Source organism: Quercus lobata, chromosome 5 (assembly GCF_001633185.2).
Source record: "Quercus lobata isolate SW786 chromosome 5, ValleyOak3.0 Primary Assembly, whole genome shotgun sequence".
NCBI lineage: Eukaryota > Viridiplantae > Streptophyta > Magnoliopsida > Fagales > Fagaceae > Quercus > Quercus lobata.
In genome coordinates, this window is record NC_044908.1 from 51187555 (window position 1) to 51205722 (window position 18168).

General features: G+C 32.8%; 1 protein-coding gene across 1 annotated transcript; it reads left to right on the plus strand.

Moving 5' to 3' along the window:
• Window positions 1-3391: 3391 nt before the first annotated feature.
• LOC115992466 (probable leucine-rich repeat receptor-like serine/threonine-protein kinase At3g14840) lies at window positions 3392-17628 on the plus strand. The gene is made up of 25 exons (XM_031116672.1): window positions 3392-3708; window positions 7632-7809; window positions 8484-8555; window positions 8654-8722; window positions 8798-8869; window positions 8974-9045; window positions 9182-9253; window positions 9367-9438; window positions 9529-9600; window positions 9719-9790; window positions 9880-9951; window positions 10181-10249; window positions 11112-11177; window positions 11934-11999; window positions 12118-12153; window positions 12294-12334; window positions 12550-12926; window positions 12994-13189; window positions 13499-13570; window positions 13755-13817; window positions 14682-14800; window positions 14903-15113; window positions 15242-15479; window positions 16440-16590; window positions 16877-17628. The coding sequence occupies exons 1-25, from the start codon at window positions 3606-3608 to the stop codon at window positions 17255-17257; spliced, it is 3012 nt and encodes a 1003-aa protein (XP_030972532.1). The 5' UTR covers window positions 3392-3605; the 3' UTR covers window positions 17258-17628.
• Window positions 17629-18168: the final 540 nt, after the last annotated feature.

Below are 18168 nucleotides of genomic sequence, written 5' to 3' on the forward strand. Positions count from 1 at the left end.
ACTCTATTATCAAATTCTTGTGAAAAATACTTTTAGATAGCATTTCAACACAAGATTGACTGTGAAAGTATTATAGATTTTAGAAAGATCACGAGTATAAACACCAAGGACTTATATAGTTTAGTTTTTAGCCTACATATATAGGTGGTAATGAGAGAAAATTTCATTAATAAATATGAAGATACAAAAAAAGTGTATAGAAACTCTCACAAAACCCAAATCCTAATATTAAAAAAATAAATAAATAAATCTCTTTCACAAATAACAAAGAATAAAGAAATTGCTATGATTCTTCTAATATGCCGCAAAATCTCAAATATTGCCACATCAGAGAGAGTTATCACCAATTTGTGATACACTCATGGTCTCTCTTCACACTTCTCTGAATAACAAGCTTCTTAGATATACAAGGTTGTGTGTCGGCAAGCATATGCAAGAAAGCCATGCAACAAGGAAGTCAACAACTTCGGCAACCATGCATGCATTTAATTTTTCAAGCCCATACTGGTCCACATAGGATGAATTCAAGATCCATGGCTTTTGTTTACACTAGACAATACATGCAAAGGGGTCTCTGTCAAACAGCCCACTTGCAACTTGCAACTTGCAACTTGCAACTTGCGACTACTTTGAAATGGACAACCTGAAATATATAATTGCTATCTTTAAAAAAATAGATAATTACTACAAAAACTAACATAAGACAGGTCGAATATTTAGGGGCACTGAATTAATAATATTAATCATATGATTTGTTGAGAGGGCAACATGTGGTAAAAACTTAAAAGTACACACATGTTTTCATCATAGTGAGTCCAATTAGACAAATATATATTTTAGCATGTCTACATGTCAATTTATGTAATTTTAATATTTTGGTTGAGTTCAAGTCAACTTTAAGCAGTGGTAAATAAGAATTTGAACAAATTTTATTATTAGATTACATTTTCTTCTTATACTATTCATGTTTACAAAAATTCAAGATTTGAAATCATTAATTATCTCATTTATAAAAAATTTAAAATTTTAAGTTTTTGTGCTTCAAAATTATGTATAAAACATGAGTTTATGGATTAAATAACAATAACATCTGATTCATAAGAAAATTTGACGTGCATGTTAAGAAGATATAAAACATGTAATCTAATAGTAAAATTTGGCTTGTGGAGAATGATGTTCATGTCAGCTTCCTCCTCAAAGACCACTAAAAATAAGTTATCGCCTACTTCTCTGTAGTTAAATACATAGAGTCGGCTTAAAGGTTTTTGTTATGTGCACAATCTTTTATTGATTTCTTCAAGCAAACGAAGGCATCCAAGTTTGAGAATTTGATATGTTTAAAATTTGTGTTATTTATTATTTGTTTTTGTCAAGTAAGTAATTAAAAAAAAAACATTATTGATGTAATTAAATAAAAAATTGTTATATTTTTTTCATTCATGGTCATTGTTTGAAGATGTTTATAATTAAGAAGTTATATTATATAAGTTGTGATCGACTTGAAATTTGTTTAAAATATATATATATATATATTTAGTTAATATTTTATATATTATAAATTTATTATATTCTTTATAATTTTATTATATTATTATATTATTTATGACATCATCTAGGGATGGCAATGAGACGGGGCGAATCCGAAGGATGGTGTCTTCGCCCCCGTCCTACATGGTTTTATCTTACCCCATCCCCACCTTGCCTCACATGACGGGGAAAATTTTCTTGCCCAATCCTCGCCCCTTGAGGCCCCGTGAAGCCCCGCCCCACCCCGTAAAACTCTACTACTTGTTAATTTGCCCACAACTATTACAATTGTTTTTAATAAAACTTATTTCATCAATAAAAATATACTTGAAATTACAAATAAATTTATCTCATCAAATCAAACTAATTTTTAGAAAAAATTGAATAATATTATTAAAATGTTTAACAAGAAAATATCACCAAAAAAAAAAATCTCAAAATACAAAATCAATGATTCAATAGTATATAAATTTGTTTATAATAAAGACAAAAGAAAATTTTAAAATTAATACCTTATTTCCAACCTTGCTAGAGAGAGAGAGAGAGAGAGAGAAAAAACCTGTTGAGTAGAATAAAATAAGTTGATAATATGTTTTTTAAATAGTAGGGTTTTAGAGTATGAAAAACTTACAATTTAGCCATTTATCAATGCAAGGTGGGGCAAGAATGGGGTGGGGCATAATGGGTTGGGTCTAAAAATGTCTAAACCCATCCTCGCCCCACCCGATGGTGCGGGACTAAAATCTTGCCCCATCTCCACCCAATCACCTTTGCGGGGTGGGGAAAATCCGCATGAGGCGAAGTGGGGAGGGGCAGGTCAAGCAAGGCAGGGCAAAATTGTCATCCCTAACATCATCAATCCAACCTTAAAACAAAAAAGTATTATATCTTTCGATTCTTTGTTTTGTCCATTTTTTAAATCATTATATTAAGTCTTTAATTAGAGTCTCTTTAAGATGTTTTCTCCCAACATGACACATAACAAGAGCCAACAACAATCATGTTGAAAAAAATGACTACATAAATTTGTGGATGAATGTTTTGGCTTAATAATAAATGTACCATCATAATATCATCATGGAATGGTTGGTTTTATTTGAATCGTATAATATAATTAAAATTGGGAAAATAAAAGAGTCAAATGTAAAACAACCAGCTATACAAGAACAAAAAAGCCTAAAAAACACAAAGACCTTTTTTTTTTTTTTTTTTAGGAATCAAAATGAAGACCATTTTTCATTGCATTGCACCGTGTGCGTAGTTGTCTTTCTTCTTTTTCTTCTCTCTTCTTTTTTTTTTTTTGGCGTGGTGTATTTTATTTGATTTTTATTTATAACACCTACCTGTGGGCGGAGACCTTAAGATGGGCATCCTGGGGATAGGGTAGGTAGTACTGGCGTTTGACCCTGGAGGAGACCAATATTAGAGTAGAGCTTTTTTTTATTTTTTGTTGTTTGGGGGGGGGGGGGGGAGGGGGGCTTAGAGTATTAACTGGCTATGTTGGATTTTGAATGGTTATAGTTTGCGTCTGCGTTTTCTGAGAAAAAAAAAAAAAAAAATCCAGTCGTACTATTTGATCAAGTCAATTGTGAATAGTACATCCGTGCACTATTTACGGACCCACAAATTTCACTTTTCAGCAACTTTTTCATTAAAAATGGGTCTCATAATATTATTCACACATTTAAAAATTATTTTGCTACAGTATTTTCAATTTCAGTAAAAATAAACTCAATTTAAACGGACCCATATATATCTCAGTTTCATATGATATGTTACATTAAATCTCTTCTTCAATAACTCAAGTCAAAGAAAGTAAAACAAGGACAACAAATAATCAGAGCCTGCCTGACCCACCCTTACTAAAAAAACAAAGTTCCGTAACCGTAGTGACCATCTCTCTTTTATTTTCTTTTGCTTTTATTTTTTTGCTAAGTATAGATAAATATTGTAGCATGGTGTTTATCGTCCTTTTCATTCATACAAATACAAGTTTGAACGAAGAACTCAGTGCATACCAAGTTGGTGGAGATAGATAGATAATACAGCAAGAAATTAAAGCTCAGAAGAATCCAGAGATGGGCTTCAGCTTCACCCGTAATACGCTCATACTGCTTCTATGGATCATCATCGGAGTATTCCAAGTCAAAGCACAAGTAGCGCGTCTTCCTGCTGATGAAGGTTATAAACTATCTTCTTCTTCTTCCTTTTTTTTTTTTTTTTTTTTTTTTGGGAGCAAATCTTCTTCTTCTTCTTCTTCTTCTTCTTTATGCACTAATTTCAAAACCACTTTTTTTGTTTTTTGGGGGGATAATTTATTATTGTGGTTTTAGCTTTCTAAGCCCAATCTATGATCAATGGTATTGAAACTCAATGTCGGTTTGGTCAAACACAATGTTAAGGACACGTGAATCTGACACGAAAATCGAATACCATCTTTTGATTTACGTGGTGTGGATGCACTTCCTATTATTATTATTATTATTTATCTTTTTTGTACCACCCATTATATTATATTGATTGGATTAGACCCTGTTTGTTTCCACTTTTTGAGCCCATTATATTATGCTTACTTTGAATTCTTATCAACATGAAACGAATTAAACATGTCGATTTTTTTAAGTTTATAAAATATGAGAAAAGTAATAAATACGTTAAAAGATATTAGTTTATGAAATATTATTAAAAAATTTTATGTAAAAAAAAAAAAAAATAGTTGACTTGTTTAACATATTTTTATATTACTCATAAAATAGAATCAAAATTTTTCTAAAATAGTCTATTAAAAAATGTTCGAAAAGCACTTGTTAATAAAATCTATAAAATATTATATAATATATATTTACTTTAAATAATTTTTTTTTAAATTTACTGTTAATAACTTGATATATACCATACGAATTTTTAATATTTTATTTATTTTCCAAATAAAATTTACACATTTAAGTTATTATAAACAAAAAAACAAATAAGATAAAAATATAAAGGATGGGTGCAAATTGGTCTATGTGTATTGACATTTAACGTAGAAAGCTAATAGCACTCGGATTCATGGTTGTCAAAATCTCGATCTGGATCTTACGATCCTACGATTTTACGATCCCATCTACCCAAAACGATCTAAATCTTTCAAGGATCTTTGCGATCATTCATGATTGGTAGGATCGTACAATTCTGACGATTCCAAACAACCTTGATTTCTTGTAATCTTCTTTAACTTGATAGAAGACTCAGTTGGACCCAAATGAAAAATAAAATCCCAATAGATAAAGTTTTTCCACTCTAATATAGAGAGAGTGTCAGTTAGACTCAAATAAAAAATATTCCAATAGAGTGTCACATTTTGAGATTTTTGGAATCTTTAAATAATGCTACAAATGAATGTAGTGATGTATCGTAATTATATCAATGAATGTATAATTTATGTGATTATTTAACATACCAATGTGTATTTTTTGTTTTTTTCTCAAATAATGTAGGATCTAACGATCCACGATCCGATCCTACGATCTACGATCCCACCTACCTCCCACAATCCTATGTAGGATCCCAATTTTAACAACCTTGCTCGGATTAGTGCTTATATAATATAAAAATGACCACATTTTAGTTAATCAAATCTAAAAGTCATCCATATTAAAGCAATCACATTAGTTCTTCTAAAAGATTTTGTCTATTTTTCCAAAAAAAAAAATTATTTTTTTATTTTACATCATCATTTTTACAAAACACTCATATCAATCCATCTATTATAACACTATATTTTATATAAATAATATTTTTATATTCTTCTTTTAATTTTATTTTATCATATTCTACTCTACCGTTTCTTTTATCTTATTCTTCCTCTCTTTCTTCTTCCTTATCTCTCTGCCGTTTCTTCTTTCTTTTTCTTCCTCTTCTTCCTTCTTCTTTCTCTCATGGTCAGAAAAACTCTCCATCATAAGCACCACAAGCATCAAAACCCACAAGCACCACCGATCTCCGTCAACCCACAAGCGATGATGGCGATGGTGACGGCGACGGTGACGGCGATGAAATCGCCTCTCCCTCGCCCCCTCTTGGTTGAAATGACCTCTCCAATCACCAATCCACAATCCACGATCACTGATCAACGATCCACAATTAAAGCACCACAAGCACCGATCCATGATCCACAAACACCGTTCCAGTCGACCCATAGCCACAAGTTCACAAAAATGCTTTCTCTGTCTTTGTTGGCGTGTCTGTGTATGGGTGTGTTTGGTTTTTGATTGATTTTGTGGTGTGATCGTGTGTGGGTTTGTTTGATTTTTGGTTGATTTTGTGGTGTGTCCGTGTTGTGGTGGTTGGCGGTGCTGGGTTGTGGTGGTGGTGTTTGGTGGTGCTGAGTTGCGGTGATGTGGGTGGTGGTGCTGCTGGGTCTGTGTGGTTAGCAGTGGGGGTTATCAGTTGCAAAGATTATGGGTTGAAGAGAGAGAGTTAGGGGAAGAAAGAATGTGAGGGGAGAGAAAAAAATATTAAAATAGTCATTTATTTTCTACCAAAAAAAATATATATTAAAATAATGTATAGAAAAGTTATAATAACTTTATATATATATATATATATACACGTATTGTTACGGTAATAATTGTGTATATTTGTATATTTTTACAAAGATTAATGTGGGTGTATTTTTTGTTAAAATGTGCAAAATTAAGCATTTTTTATATTTTGTAAACTTTTGGAACTATTAATGCAGTTGCTCTTAGACCATGCAAAATTGTGTAAACATCACGGTTTTAAAAATCGAATTGGTCAAAGAACCAAAAAATGACTCGGTTCCCTTTTAATAGTTGAACCATCGATTTTTAAGATTTTTACTAGACAAGTTGAGGGTTTGATTCCCAATTGAACCAACAAGTCCAATCCAGTTTTTAAAAGCCATTGTAAAAAATATATAATTGTTATAATAACCGTGTAAATTACACTGACACAATTTATTTTATACTTGTTTTTTTTATTAATTTTTTACGTATCTCAAGAATTAAAAGAGTAGATGGTAGTTGTGGTATGAAAAAAAAAATAAACAATTAAAAAATCAAAAGAAATTGATATTTTATTGAATTATAGTGTAAAATAGATAATTTAATATAACATGTTTTGAAAAGTGAGTATGTAAAATAGGAGGAAAAAAATGTAGATTTTTTATGCTAAAATAAAAAGAAATTTTTACATGAACAAATGTGAATGCTTTAACCCATAAATATTTAAAGACTTTTTCCATTTATTTATTTTAAGAAGATGTTTTCAATTTTCCATGGAAAATCAAACAATGTATTGTTTCTAAAATATTTGTAGAATGTGAGGGATAAGGGTTGAAGTTCAAATCTCTAGGAAGGAACTTCACACAAATATATACTTAAATTATGTTAGAGTAGAATTTGTATCTTTTGTGTGTGTATATATAAGTTTCTATTTTTCATAGAATTATTTTTAGGCATGCACTAACACAATTTAAATGTCCACACATGCGAAATTTAAATTGTGACTTTAAATTAAATTGCGATTTGCGAAGAGTATGTTAGTGTGTATTCAAGAGTTTTTTTTTTTTTTTTTAAGTAAATATTATCGATTTATTTGATGGAAAAAAAAATCGATGAAATGTAGAATACTATAGATTATTTCCTAATAAATATATGGGCCTTCGCACGCATGTGGCAATTAAAATTCTGTACATATATTTCCTTCATTACATGTTCTGCGACCTTTTTTTAATGACAAATATATTTCTTAAAGTGTCTAATTATTTTAACCGGGTGTGAAAATTATAGCTTTAAAAACTAGAACGGTAAAAAAAAATTTGGAAAAGAGACCAGTTCTTGGCCGGTTTTATCAGTTTTGACCGGATCATTCTGAGTCCAATTCTTGAACTAATTTAACCTGTTGGTCCAATTTTTAAAACAATGGTGAAAAATTATCAAAAAATATATAAATAAATAAAAGTCGTGAAAATTGTATTTTTGTAGATTTATTTATTTTTACTTCTTGTGTGAGCACACCCAATCTGTCAAAAGGTTTTTTAGAATTGTAGAATATTATTGCAATATTATTGATAAGTCTGATGTAGTTCTATTTTGCAGTGCAAGGCCTTCGTGAAATAGCCGCACAAGTGGGGAAGAAAGATTGGAATTTTGGAGTAGACCCATGTAGTAATGAATCAAGCTGGGCAACACCACGTTCGAGTTTGAGGCCATTGTACAACAATTCTCTTATTTGCAATTGCTCCTATCCTTCGGGTGTATGTCACGTGATTAAACTGTACGCACACTTCATTTCCTTTCTATTCTATTACTCCGTATGTGAAAAATGACTTTAGTGGCATTATGTTCCCTTCTATACAATAAAAAGAATGGAGCAAAAAATCACAGGCTCATCACATCTTGTCACGTGAGTTGTAATTACACATCTAAAATGACTTTTAATGTTGAATTATAATCTACAAGTCAGTGTTTTTAATCTAGAACGAGTTTCTTCAATGTAAACATCATATATGGTATTCCCTTCCATACATACACAGTAGTATGAGCTGCACATGCTGTTTAAGTAGAGTCTCAATAGAACTATTTCAGCAATTGTCCAATTAAATCCATCTTCCCAACAGCCAAGTTGTTTATCAATGCAATAGGCCTTAAGGAACCATCTTTTTCCTATTATATTCTGGAGAGAGCACAATCATAGTATAGATGATCCCTGATTTAGTAAACTAAATATGTTTCCAATAAGAGAGTAACTAGCACTAGCACACCTATTGGCACCATCAAGGTGCTGTCAAGCTCGAGTACTAGACTTAGTATTCTGATATATTCTCTTTAACCCTTGTTCTAGTGAAAATTTCAATTTTCTCATCTTCTGCTCAAACATATACGTGAAGATTCTGATTGTATTCCAAATACATGAGCTAGTACATTTAATTTGTTACCTACTTCATACAGCTTTCTTAAAGGGCAAGATCTTGATGGCGTGCTTCCACCATCCCTGGTGAAGCTACCCTACCTAAATACAATGTAAGAAGAGTAACTAATTATTTGTTTCACTTATTAGCACCTGAATGAAAATTGATATGAGCTTCAAATCTAATAAAACACTTTCCTCCTACTTGAAGTGATTTCACTCGAAACTACCTTTCTGGTACAATACCACCTGAATGGGCTTCTACAAAGTTGGAAATCATGTAAGTTACTTCTCAATTAGTGTCACAGGTCAGCCAGTAAGTGCTCATTCTTTTTATTAAACTAATTCACTGCAGGTCCATTACTGTAAACAATTTATCAGGACCAATTCCAAGCTACTTGGGAAACATTACCACTCTTATATATATGTATGCTCTTCTTATATCCTTCTTACTCACCCTTTTTTTTAAGTAGTAATTTTTTTTTTTAGCTTAGCCCTGCTTAAACATTAAAGAAGATTGTATACTTTCAGGAGCATAGAGAGCAATCTATTTTCTGGAACTGTTCCCCCTGAACTTGGGAATCTGGTTAATTTGGAGAATCTGTCGGTGTTTCTTTCTTCCCTCTTATTCTTTTGCAAATCACAATTGTCGATTCATTTCTAAATTCTGAATAATTTATTTAGTCAATCAACAGTTAGTAAGTTGAACAGGTCTGAACTTTTCATTTGGTGACTGCAGCATTCTTAGTGCTAATAATCTTACTGGTGAATTGCCAGTTGCTCTCACTAATCTAACCAAATTAACAGAACTGTAAGTGGTTGTAAAATTTTCTATTTCTAAACTAAAAGTGATTTTATATTTTTCCTAGAAAATTTCAAGTTTCTATGTAATTTAGTCTTGTTTCAATTTGTGGCTATATGCAGTAGGATTAGCAGTAACAACTTCATTGGAAAAATACCTGGCGTTTTCCAGAGTTGGAAACAACTTCAGAAATTGTATGCATTTTTGTCCCATAGTTTTATTTAGATCTCTTCTAGTAAAACTTTTAGGTGTAATCTAACACATTGGAGTTGTATTTTCAATAGAGAGATCCAAGCTAGTGGTCTTGAGGGGCCCATTCCTTCTAGCATTTCTGTCTTGAGTAATTTAACTGAGCTGTAAGTTATACCTTCTAAGTATTGTTTTGTTGCATAATCTTCGTGATATTTTTATGTCATATTCAAATTCTTTATTGCATAATCCATTAACAATTATTGATGATGCAATTTTGTGCAGAAGGATAAGTGACTTACTTGGTAATGGTTCGGAATTTCCACCCTTGAAAAAAATGACAGGCATGAAAAGATTGTAGGTCATTCTTTTTGGTATAAAGTTATCAACTAAAATAATACAAAGTCATAGAAATTTTTCCAAGATGATGTCAGTTTGTGTTGCAGGATGTTGAGGAGCTGCAATCTCTCTGGACCTATCCCAGCATACATTTCACAAATGACTAACCTTCAAATTTTGTACTTTTTCTATTCTTTCCATCTTCCTTTTAGGATTTACTTCTTTTGCTAAAAAAAACTAGTTAACTGAAAAAATCCAGATAGTTGGGTTAGACCATGTTAATTATCTCTATTGAGAACATTATACCTGCATAAATACACATGTATAAGGTTTACTATATTTCATTTTAATTTTTTTAATAAACCTTCTTTTGTATCATTATAACACCTCTTTGTTATATCCTTTCAGAGATCTCAGCTTCAACAAATTGGAAGAAAATGTTCCAGATTTGAGTGGCCTATATTACTTGCAATATATGTAAGTTAGAGTCAAACTGCAAATCAAGTTTCATGTCAGAGAAGTTCAAATAATAAATTAACATAAGTCATGTGTCATGATTTGGTTTTTGCCGTATGTCCACAGTCAAAGATGCTAGGAATTTCTCTATAATCAAGGAGATTGTAGTGCTTATGTCTCACACAAATCCTAAATGAACCCTCTTAGAACTTCATGTTTTCTATGTGCAGCTATACTTTTTCCCAGCATATTTTTGAAGTCCAATAAGTCAATAGAAATAAGCTCTGCCAAACAAGGACACCACAGTTTAGGGTGGGTTGGGTTGGCTGGGGGCTCTGCCTCTGACTCCCCTGTGTGATACTTTGAGGAAGGCCCATTACATGTGTAATGCAAATCTAGGGGTTGAGTGACAACAAGACTAAAATAAACATGTAGATTCATGAGGGGACTAGAATACAAAGTATGATGAATAGGGGCCTTTCCTGTGATCCTATAGATAATGTCACTATACGAATTACGGAAATTTCTAGATTGTTGAACCATATAAGTATTTTGTCTATCTGAGTATCCTTTTTATGTTAATCCGGATACAAGTCAAATACTCACCATCTCCCACAAGAATGTCAGTTCACCGATGGATGGGCCTAACTTTCCTAAGGCTGTGGCCATCAGCCTATTATGTCGCATCATAGCACCAAGTCATATATGTGGGAAACACTTCATATATATACGATGCATCATAGCACCAAGTAGTCAAAAAGTATTTTACCTTTGAATTTCCTCCCTTATCTTCTATTATTTTTATTTTTAATAAATTTTTCTTCCATTAGTAATCTTATAAATCAGCTTTAACTATAACATCATTACTTTGCTATTTGAACAGGTTCCTGACAAGCAACTTGTTCACTGGGAATATTCCAAACTGGATCACTAGCAGAGATAGTCGCTAGTATACAATTCACCTTAAATTTTTTATTAGTTTTACATGACATGTTTCCTTTTTATTGTGTAATTTTTTATGGAGTCTGCAGTAATTATTAAATTTTACAAAAATGCATATTGTTCAAATATACATTTCTTTGGATTTTAATCCATCTTGTAACCTCTTTAGGATCAATAACAGATCTTATTCAATCATAAACAATAGGTGAATTGACCCAATTTCCTTGCAGCTTTGATTTGAATCTTGCACCATGTGACTCCAGTTAAAAAGACTTGTGGACAAATTTTTTTATGGTTATCTGTTCTCTGCAACATTATTAAGGGCAATAGAATTTTGAGTTGGCCAGACAAGTTTGTAGTCTGAACCTGATTTGACACAGGATTAGAATTGACAAAAACAAGGTGTTTAGTTTTAGAAAGGGCAATATGGTACATAGGTTAAACTCCGAATTTAGATACAGTCAATAATACTACTAGTAGTCTACTACTGTAAGTATTGTGTGGATTAGCCTAAATCATCCATTGTGTCAGATTAACGGCAGAAAGCTGCAAGGGTGATTATTTAATTATCAGCCCAAATGAAAATTTTTATTTGTCTAGATGTTTCTAAAATATTGAAATCATTTTCTTTTACAATTTATCTGCTGATGTTTATCATTTACAGTAGTTGTACAAATTTTATCAGAATTATTGTAAATTGTAGTTTTTTTTTTTTTTTTTGAATTTATAATGACTTATTAACAAATATTATGTTCGTGTTCAGCCAAATGGATCTTTCATACAATAATTTTTCACAAACCTCTGTGCCACCTACTTGTACAGGAAACCAGTAAGAACATTTTCCTGTCCTTTTCAAATTCAATTTGGCCTTACATGGGCTTTGTGTACTTTTGTCTCTTCAAAAGCTTCCTAACTTTTTTAATTCAACTACTTTCTCATTTCATCAGAAATTTTTTTCAGAGCTTTTCTGGACAGGACAACTCGTAAGCTCCTAACTTGTAAACTTATAAGAATAGAAAATTTTTGTCTTCTTTTTCTTTGATTTTGCAGAAGTATTTCCTTTTTTTTATTCACATTCATTTTGCATAAGCTCACACTTCTTTCTCTTGCTACACCAATTAAGATTACTTGCCGAGTGCCTGAAGAACAACCCTTGTCCAAAAGGTAATCATATTACAAAAGAATCAAAACTTAGGGTGTATGCTTTAACTATGTTTTCGGCTTTTGAGAACTCCTTGTAAATGTAGAAAACAATGCAGTTACATATTTCATCTCGTATTAGGTAGCTAAGCAACAAACAAGACAATATTGATCTTCTTTTAGCTCTACGATGTTTGCTTCTATCTAATTTCCCTTACAAACCTACTTTTTTTGTGTAGAACAATATTCATTGCATATAAATTGTGGTGGAATTGCAACCACCATTGGAAACATAGAATTTGAAGAGGATCAAGACCCAGCAGGGGTTGCAAAATTTGTCTCCGTAGGAAATAGTTGGGGACTCAGTAGCAGTGGGCTTTTTTGGGATGTTAACAGTACCTCAAATCAATATAAAGCAACTAATGTATCAATACTCAGAATGAACAACTCTGAATTATACACGAGTGCACGGCTCTCTCCTCTTTCTCTCACATATTATGCACGTTGCTTGGCAAATGGAAATTATACAGTGAAACTATACTTTGCAGAGATAGTATTCAGAGATAACAAATCTTTCTACAGTCTTGGAAGACGGATATTTGATGTTTACATCCAGGTATAAAGTCTTTTTTTTTTTTCCTGTTTGCATAGAAAACAATTTTATTTGAGTTAATTTGTTACAGGAACAACTGGTCTTGAAGGATTTTAATATTGACAATGCTGCTCAAGGTGTTGATAAAGCAATAGTTATGGAATATAAAGCAATTGTGAGGAACAAAGTTCTACAGATACGCTTTCATTGGGCTGGGAAAGGGACAACGGCTGCACCACAGAGAGGAACATATGGTCCTCTCATATCAGCAATCTCTGTGGAAGCTGGTAACCAATTCTTTCACGCTCATTAGTTGGTGAACAATAAAAGCATAGGGATATAGTGGAAGTAGAACCAATGATTATTTGCCATGAGAACTTATTATTTAAAAAAAAGATTCAAGTGCAACTAATGGAAGGCATCGAAATTTTATCATCTTTTTTCAACCTACCCTTACACTGCTAATTCTGTATTTAAAACATCTATACCTTCTTGTGGCTTGATCTAACTATGCAGATCCATCTGGTGCTACTGCTACATATATTACAGAATGCAACTTCATATTCACTTTCCATGTATATTTGTTTCTTCTGCAGATTTTAGTCCACCTGGAAATAGCAAGATGAAGATATTAATTGGAGTTGGAGCTGGAGTATTAGTGTTATTCCAGCTCCAACTCCATTAATTCTTATCTTGCTATTTCCAGGTGATCTAAAATCTTCAGAAGAAAACAATATACATGGAAAGGTGATATGAAGTGCATTCTAATATTTAGCGTAGCCCAGATGGAAAATAGCAAGATGAAGATATTAATTGGAGTTGGAGCTGGAGTATTAGTGTTATTCCTCTTCTTTCTGATTTTAGTCATTCTATGGTGGAAAGGCTACATAGGAAGCAGGATATCAAGAGAAAAAGGTAATCAAGATTCGCATATTCTAATGTAAAATTTAGATAGGATTTTTTTTTTTTTATCTTCTCCAACTATTGCATGAAGTTGGAACAATATAGAGAAATTCCCTAAAGCCTATATACAATTTCCGTTTATATGTTTTATCATTGTACCTCTTTTCATAGATGACAAATCAGCAATCCAATGTACAATCACGAAGGAAAAAATATTTTGCTTGATTGCAGTGCAAACAAAGCTATCTTCATAATAGCTTTCCTGGAAATTTCCATTCTGCATAAATTGGACTCATTTGCTTCCAGTTATGATAAGAGAATGATCTCATGAAATCATGCAAAACTATGAGATCACTGCTTATTATAAAATATAAATAGAGTCATTTGTACATGGGAGATGAAATGATGGCTTAAGGTTAATGAGGAAAGCAAATGTCTAAGAAGGATCTGCGCAATCAAGCCTAATTTGTGGCCAACTCTACTCTACTCCCCCCGACTCCCCCACAATCCAAATGGGCCCAAAATGTTTTCTAAGCCACATGAGAATTAGTTTTTTTGATGACTATTCATTTTTAGCTCTACAGTGATCTTATTTCAATTTTCAAGTGTTAATAGAGGCACAAGGCACATCTCATCCTAAGATTCTTCAGGGAAATATTCTCTCTTTTTCACTTTGTTTTTTGACTCCCAATACACTTGCGATTCCATGATTGAAGTAGGAAAGAAATGAAACTCTAAATCTTGCTGCAACTTGGGTTTAAGTAGCTGATCAACTGGAGCCTTCTTATGGCATTTGCTTTGTCTCATTCTCTCTAAATTTATCATATATAATATGCAATGAGACATCTTAGCCCCACCTTTACATTCCTTTGACAGAGCTGCAAGGATTAGATCTGCAAACTGGTTTTTTCAAATATAGGCAAATCAAAGCTGCCACCAACAACTTTGATGCTGCAAACAAGCTTGGGGAAGGTGGTTTTGGAACTGTATACAAGGTATCCTAGTCCCACAATGTCATTCTTCTGCTACATGTTTTTTTCTTTATTCTTACATAATAAAATACATACCTGAATATATATTTTTCTATTCTGATGCAGGGTATTCTGTTAGATGATAGTATAATTGCTGTTAAGAAACTTTCTTCAAGATCAAAACAAGGAAATCGTGAATTTGTGACTGAAATAGGCATGATATCTGCATTACAGCACCCAAATCTTGTTAGACTGTATGGATATTGTATTGAAGGAAATCAACTATTCTTGGTATATGAATACATGGAAAACAATAGCTTGGCACGTGCTTTGTTCGGTAAGCTCAATATTTTTATTTGCATATTTTTTATCAACTTTGGAAAGCATATAAGCCTAGCATTCCAAATGATATATATCAAGACCTAAGTTGATCTATCCCCATTGGACAATTTGCGGAAAATGAAGGTTTAGATGAACATCGATTGACATTGGACTGGTCTACGAGGCAGAATATTTGTGTTGGCATAGCAAGAGGTCTGGCTTTCTTGCATGAGGAATCAACGCTAAAAATTGTTCATAGAGACATCAAAACCACCAATGTGCTACTGGATAGGGACCTTAACCCAAAGATTTCTGACTTTGGTTTGGCCAAGCTTGATGAAGAGGAAAACACCCATATCAGCACCCGAGTTGCTGGAACAATGTAAGCTACATTTTTGCCTCCTTCCTGCAATTTGTAGTCTACTTATGATTCTACTCTTCCTTTTCATTTTGGTCCCGACTTTCATTTTGGTCCCCAGAACATAGCAGCATTTGAAAGTCCATATACCAAAAGTTTTGGATATGGAAAGTAATATGGAACTCCTGCATTCAGTATTTCTTAGGATTGCAACACAACCATGCTTGTAGAGAAATTCAGAGCAACATGATTCTAGAATTATCAACCAATTTTCATGCTTTGAAAACTAGTCCAAACGTGAAATATGCACTAATAATTTGCGGTAGTTTCATATGCCTCAATACTTGATACAACAAACAATCAGCTCTATTTCCTCATAAAATAAATAATATAAAACACAAAAAGCCACACACACACACACGCATGCACACAAAATCTGTTTACTCAACCATTAGATAAATGCTAACCCTAAACACTGACTCCCTTAAATCAAGAAATAAATAGCATAGAGAATAAACTTGTGTTCAAATATTTTGTTTTCCCATACCGTTAATTTCTATGCTGTGGCCTCCATTTACAATAATTTCAAAATCTGCTCCATTGTTACCCAAGGAAAAAAAGAAATCCTAGATTTTACTGAATCATAATAACTTGAGCTTAATGACCAAACAACTTGTGTGGCTAGAATGGCTGTTAGTTGTCAGGCCTAAAAATCTTCCTCAGTCGTTTCTAGGAACTCAGTTAGGTGTACATGACTACATCAGCTATCACTTGCAAGTTGCAAAAGAGACAATTTTATTCTTCCTTGTTGATAAATTGTTTTGTATCTTCAATGGAATGAAATTTACCAATCAACTCTTGTATCCTTATTGATTGCATAAATTGGTACCTAAGTTTATTTTCATATTGGGCTTTGTTGAAGACGAAAGACCAGAGTTACATACAAGTGAACCACTTAGTCATAATATAATCTTTACTTTGCAGAGGATACATGGCACCAGAATATGCATTATGGGGTTATTTAACCTATAAAGCAGACGTATACAGTTTTGGGGTCGTTGCATTGGAAATTGTCGCTGGGAAGAACAACATGAAATATCGACCAAATGAGAATTTTGTTTGCCTTCTAGATTGGGTAAGATCTTAATTTGTTTTGCTTTTAGTATATGCAACAAAAACACAGTCTGAAGAGCTGGTTGGTCTCTGTGCCTCCACCTAACTTGGTCATCCTGATCTATTAATCTAACCTTGAGAAGCAAAATAGCCTAAACTATGTTGAAAATTGCTTGACTAGTTCACTTTAGGCATTAGTTCAGCTAGTTGTCGTGTTTATTTTGTTTCCTATGTACGTTTGGTTAATTTGTTCTCTTCTGGTAACTTGCTACTTTTCATTTCCATCATCTTCTCTATACTTATTGTAGGCCCTTGTTCTGCAACAAAGGGGTAATCTAATGGAGTTGGTGGATCCAAAGTTGGGATCAGAGTTCAATAAGGAAGAGGCAGTTAGAATGATAAAGGTAGCACTCTTGTGTACTAATCCATCACCAGCACTTAGACCCAACATGTCTGCAGTAGTAAGCATGCTTAAAGGCCAAACAGCTGTTCATGAACTTGTCATGGATCCAAGTATATATGGCGATGTATTGAGCATTAGAGCCTTAAAAGACCAGTCTGGTCAAATCCTACAACAGCCGATGAGCTCAAATGAAGCTGAGAGCATTACTCAATCATCAAATGCAAAATGGGCTGGATCTTCTTCTATATCCACCAGGGATCTCAATTCAACAAATCTGAATTATTGATAATGTAGGTATCCACATCCACGAAAAATGCATGGTGTTTCTAGAGGAATTTGGTTGACTTGTGAATAAGAGAATATGCTATAAGTCATAAAAAGATTTCGCGTCTGGATGATAGAATTTGTTACATTATAAGAGCTCAAGCCAATAGTACACATATCTCCATAAATATAAGCCTTAGTTTTCTCTCCATGTCCTTTTTGAGAAAAGTAGTGTTTTAGACTGCATTTATGCGATCATTGTGTATGCAGGCAAAATGGAAATGTCAAAACATCCGGATTATGACGTCTTTCATTCTCTTCAAGACTTCATTGTGACAAGTTATTTGTGTACTTGGAATTGTAATAGGAAAATTATGATAATTGTATAGTGAAGCTGAACTCAATTAGTACTAGCTGCATAGCACGCACACAAACACGGGCACGGGCACGGGCACGGGCACAGCTTTATATGGAACTCCAAATCTCCTAGATTAGCACATACAGCCATACAGGATGCATATGTGAACAATGAAGTGCCCAATGGTCTAAGCATAGTGTGACACTGGCTACAATAGCGCAAGGCCTTATTGTAACGAAGGCCTTGACTGTGTAACATGCTTAAGTGATTTGGACTTGTTGGTTTCCTTTTTAATAAACAACTTCTTTGTTTTTAAACCTCTAAAATAAAAAATAAAAAGGGATTAAATTCAATAAGAATTCGGTGTAAATAACTATGTTTATAGTATCTAATAAAATATTACCACATCATACTTTTCCAAAAAGAAAAATAAGGAGTATTCACGTACAAATACACTTCTAATTGAAAACTCTTTTTTATTTTTTATTTTATTTTTATCTTCTTTTCTATGTTTCTTGTCTAGCTTTCTCATGGAGGCTGTCATCTCTCTTTCTCTTTCTTTTGTGTTTATCTGC

Bases quoted from the DNA above. Each gene is read 5' to 3' on its own strand.
- LOC115992466 (XM_031116672.1), top strand. From the start codon at position 3,606: ATGGGCTTCAGCTTCACCCGTAATACGCTCATACTGCTTCTATGGATC. The intron at 8,723-8,797 runs GTAAGTTACTTC...AATTCACTGCAG, and splicing joins TCTACAAAGTTGGAAATCAT to GTCCATTACTGTAAACAATT. The intron at 12,335-12,549 runs GTAATCATATTA...TTTTTTGTGTAG, and splicing joins GAACAACCCTTGTCCAAAAG to AACAATATTCATTGCATATA.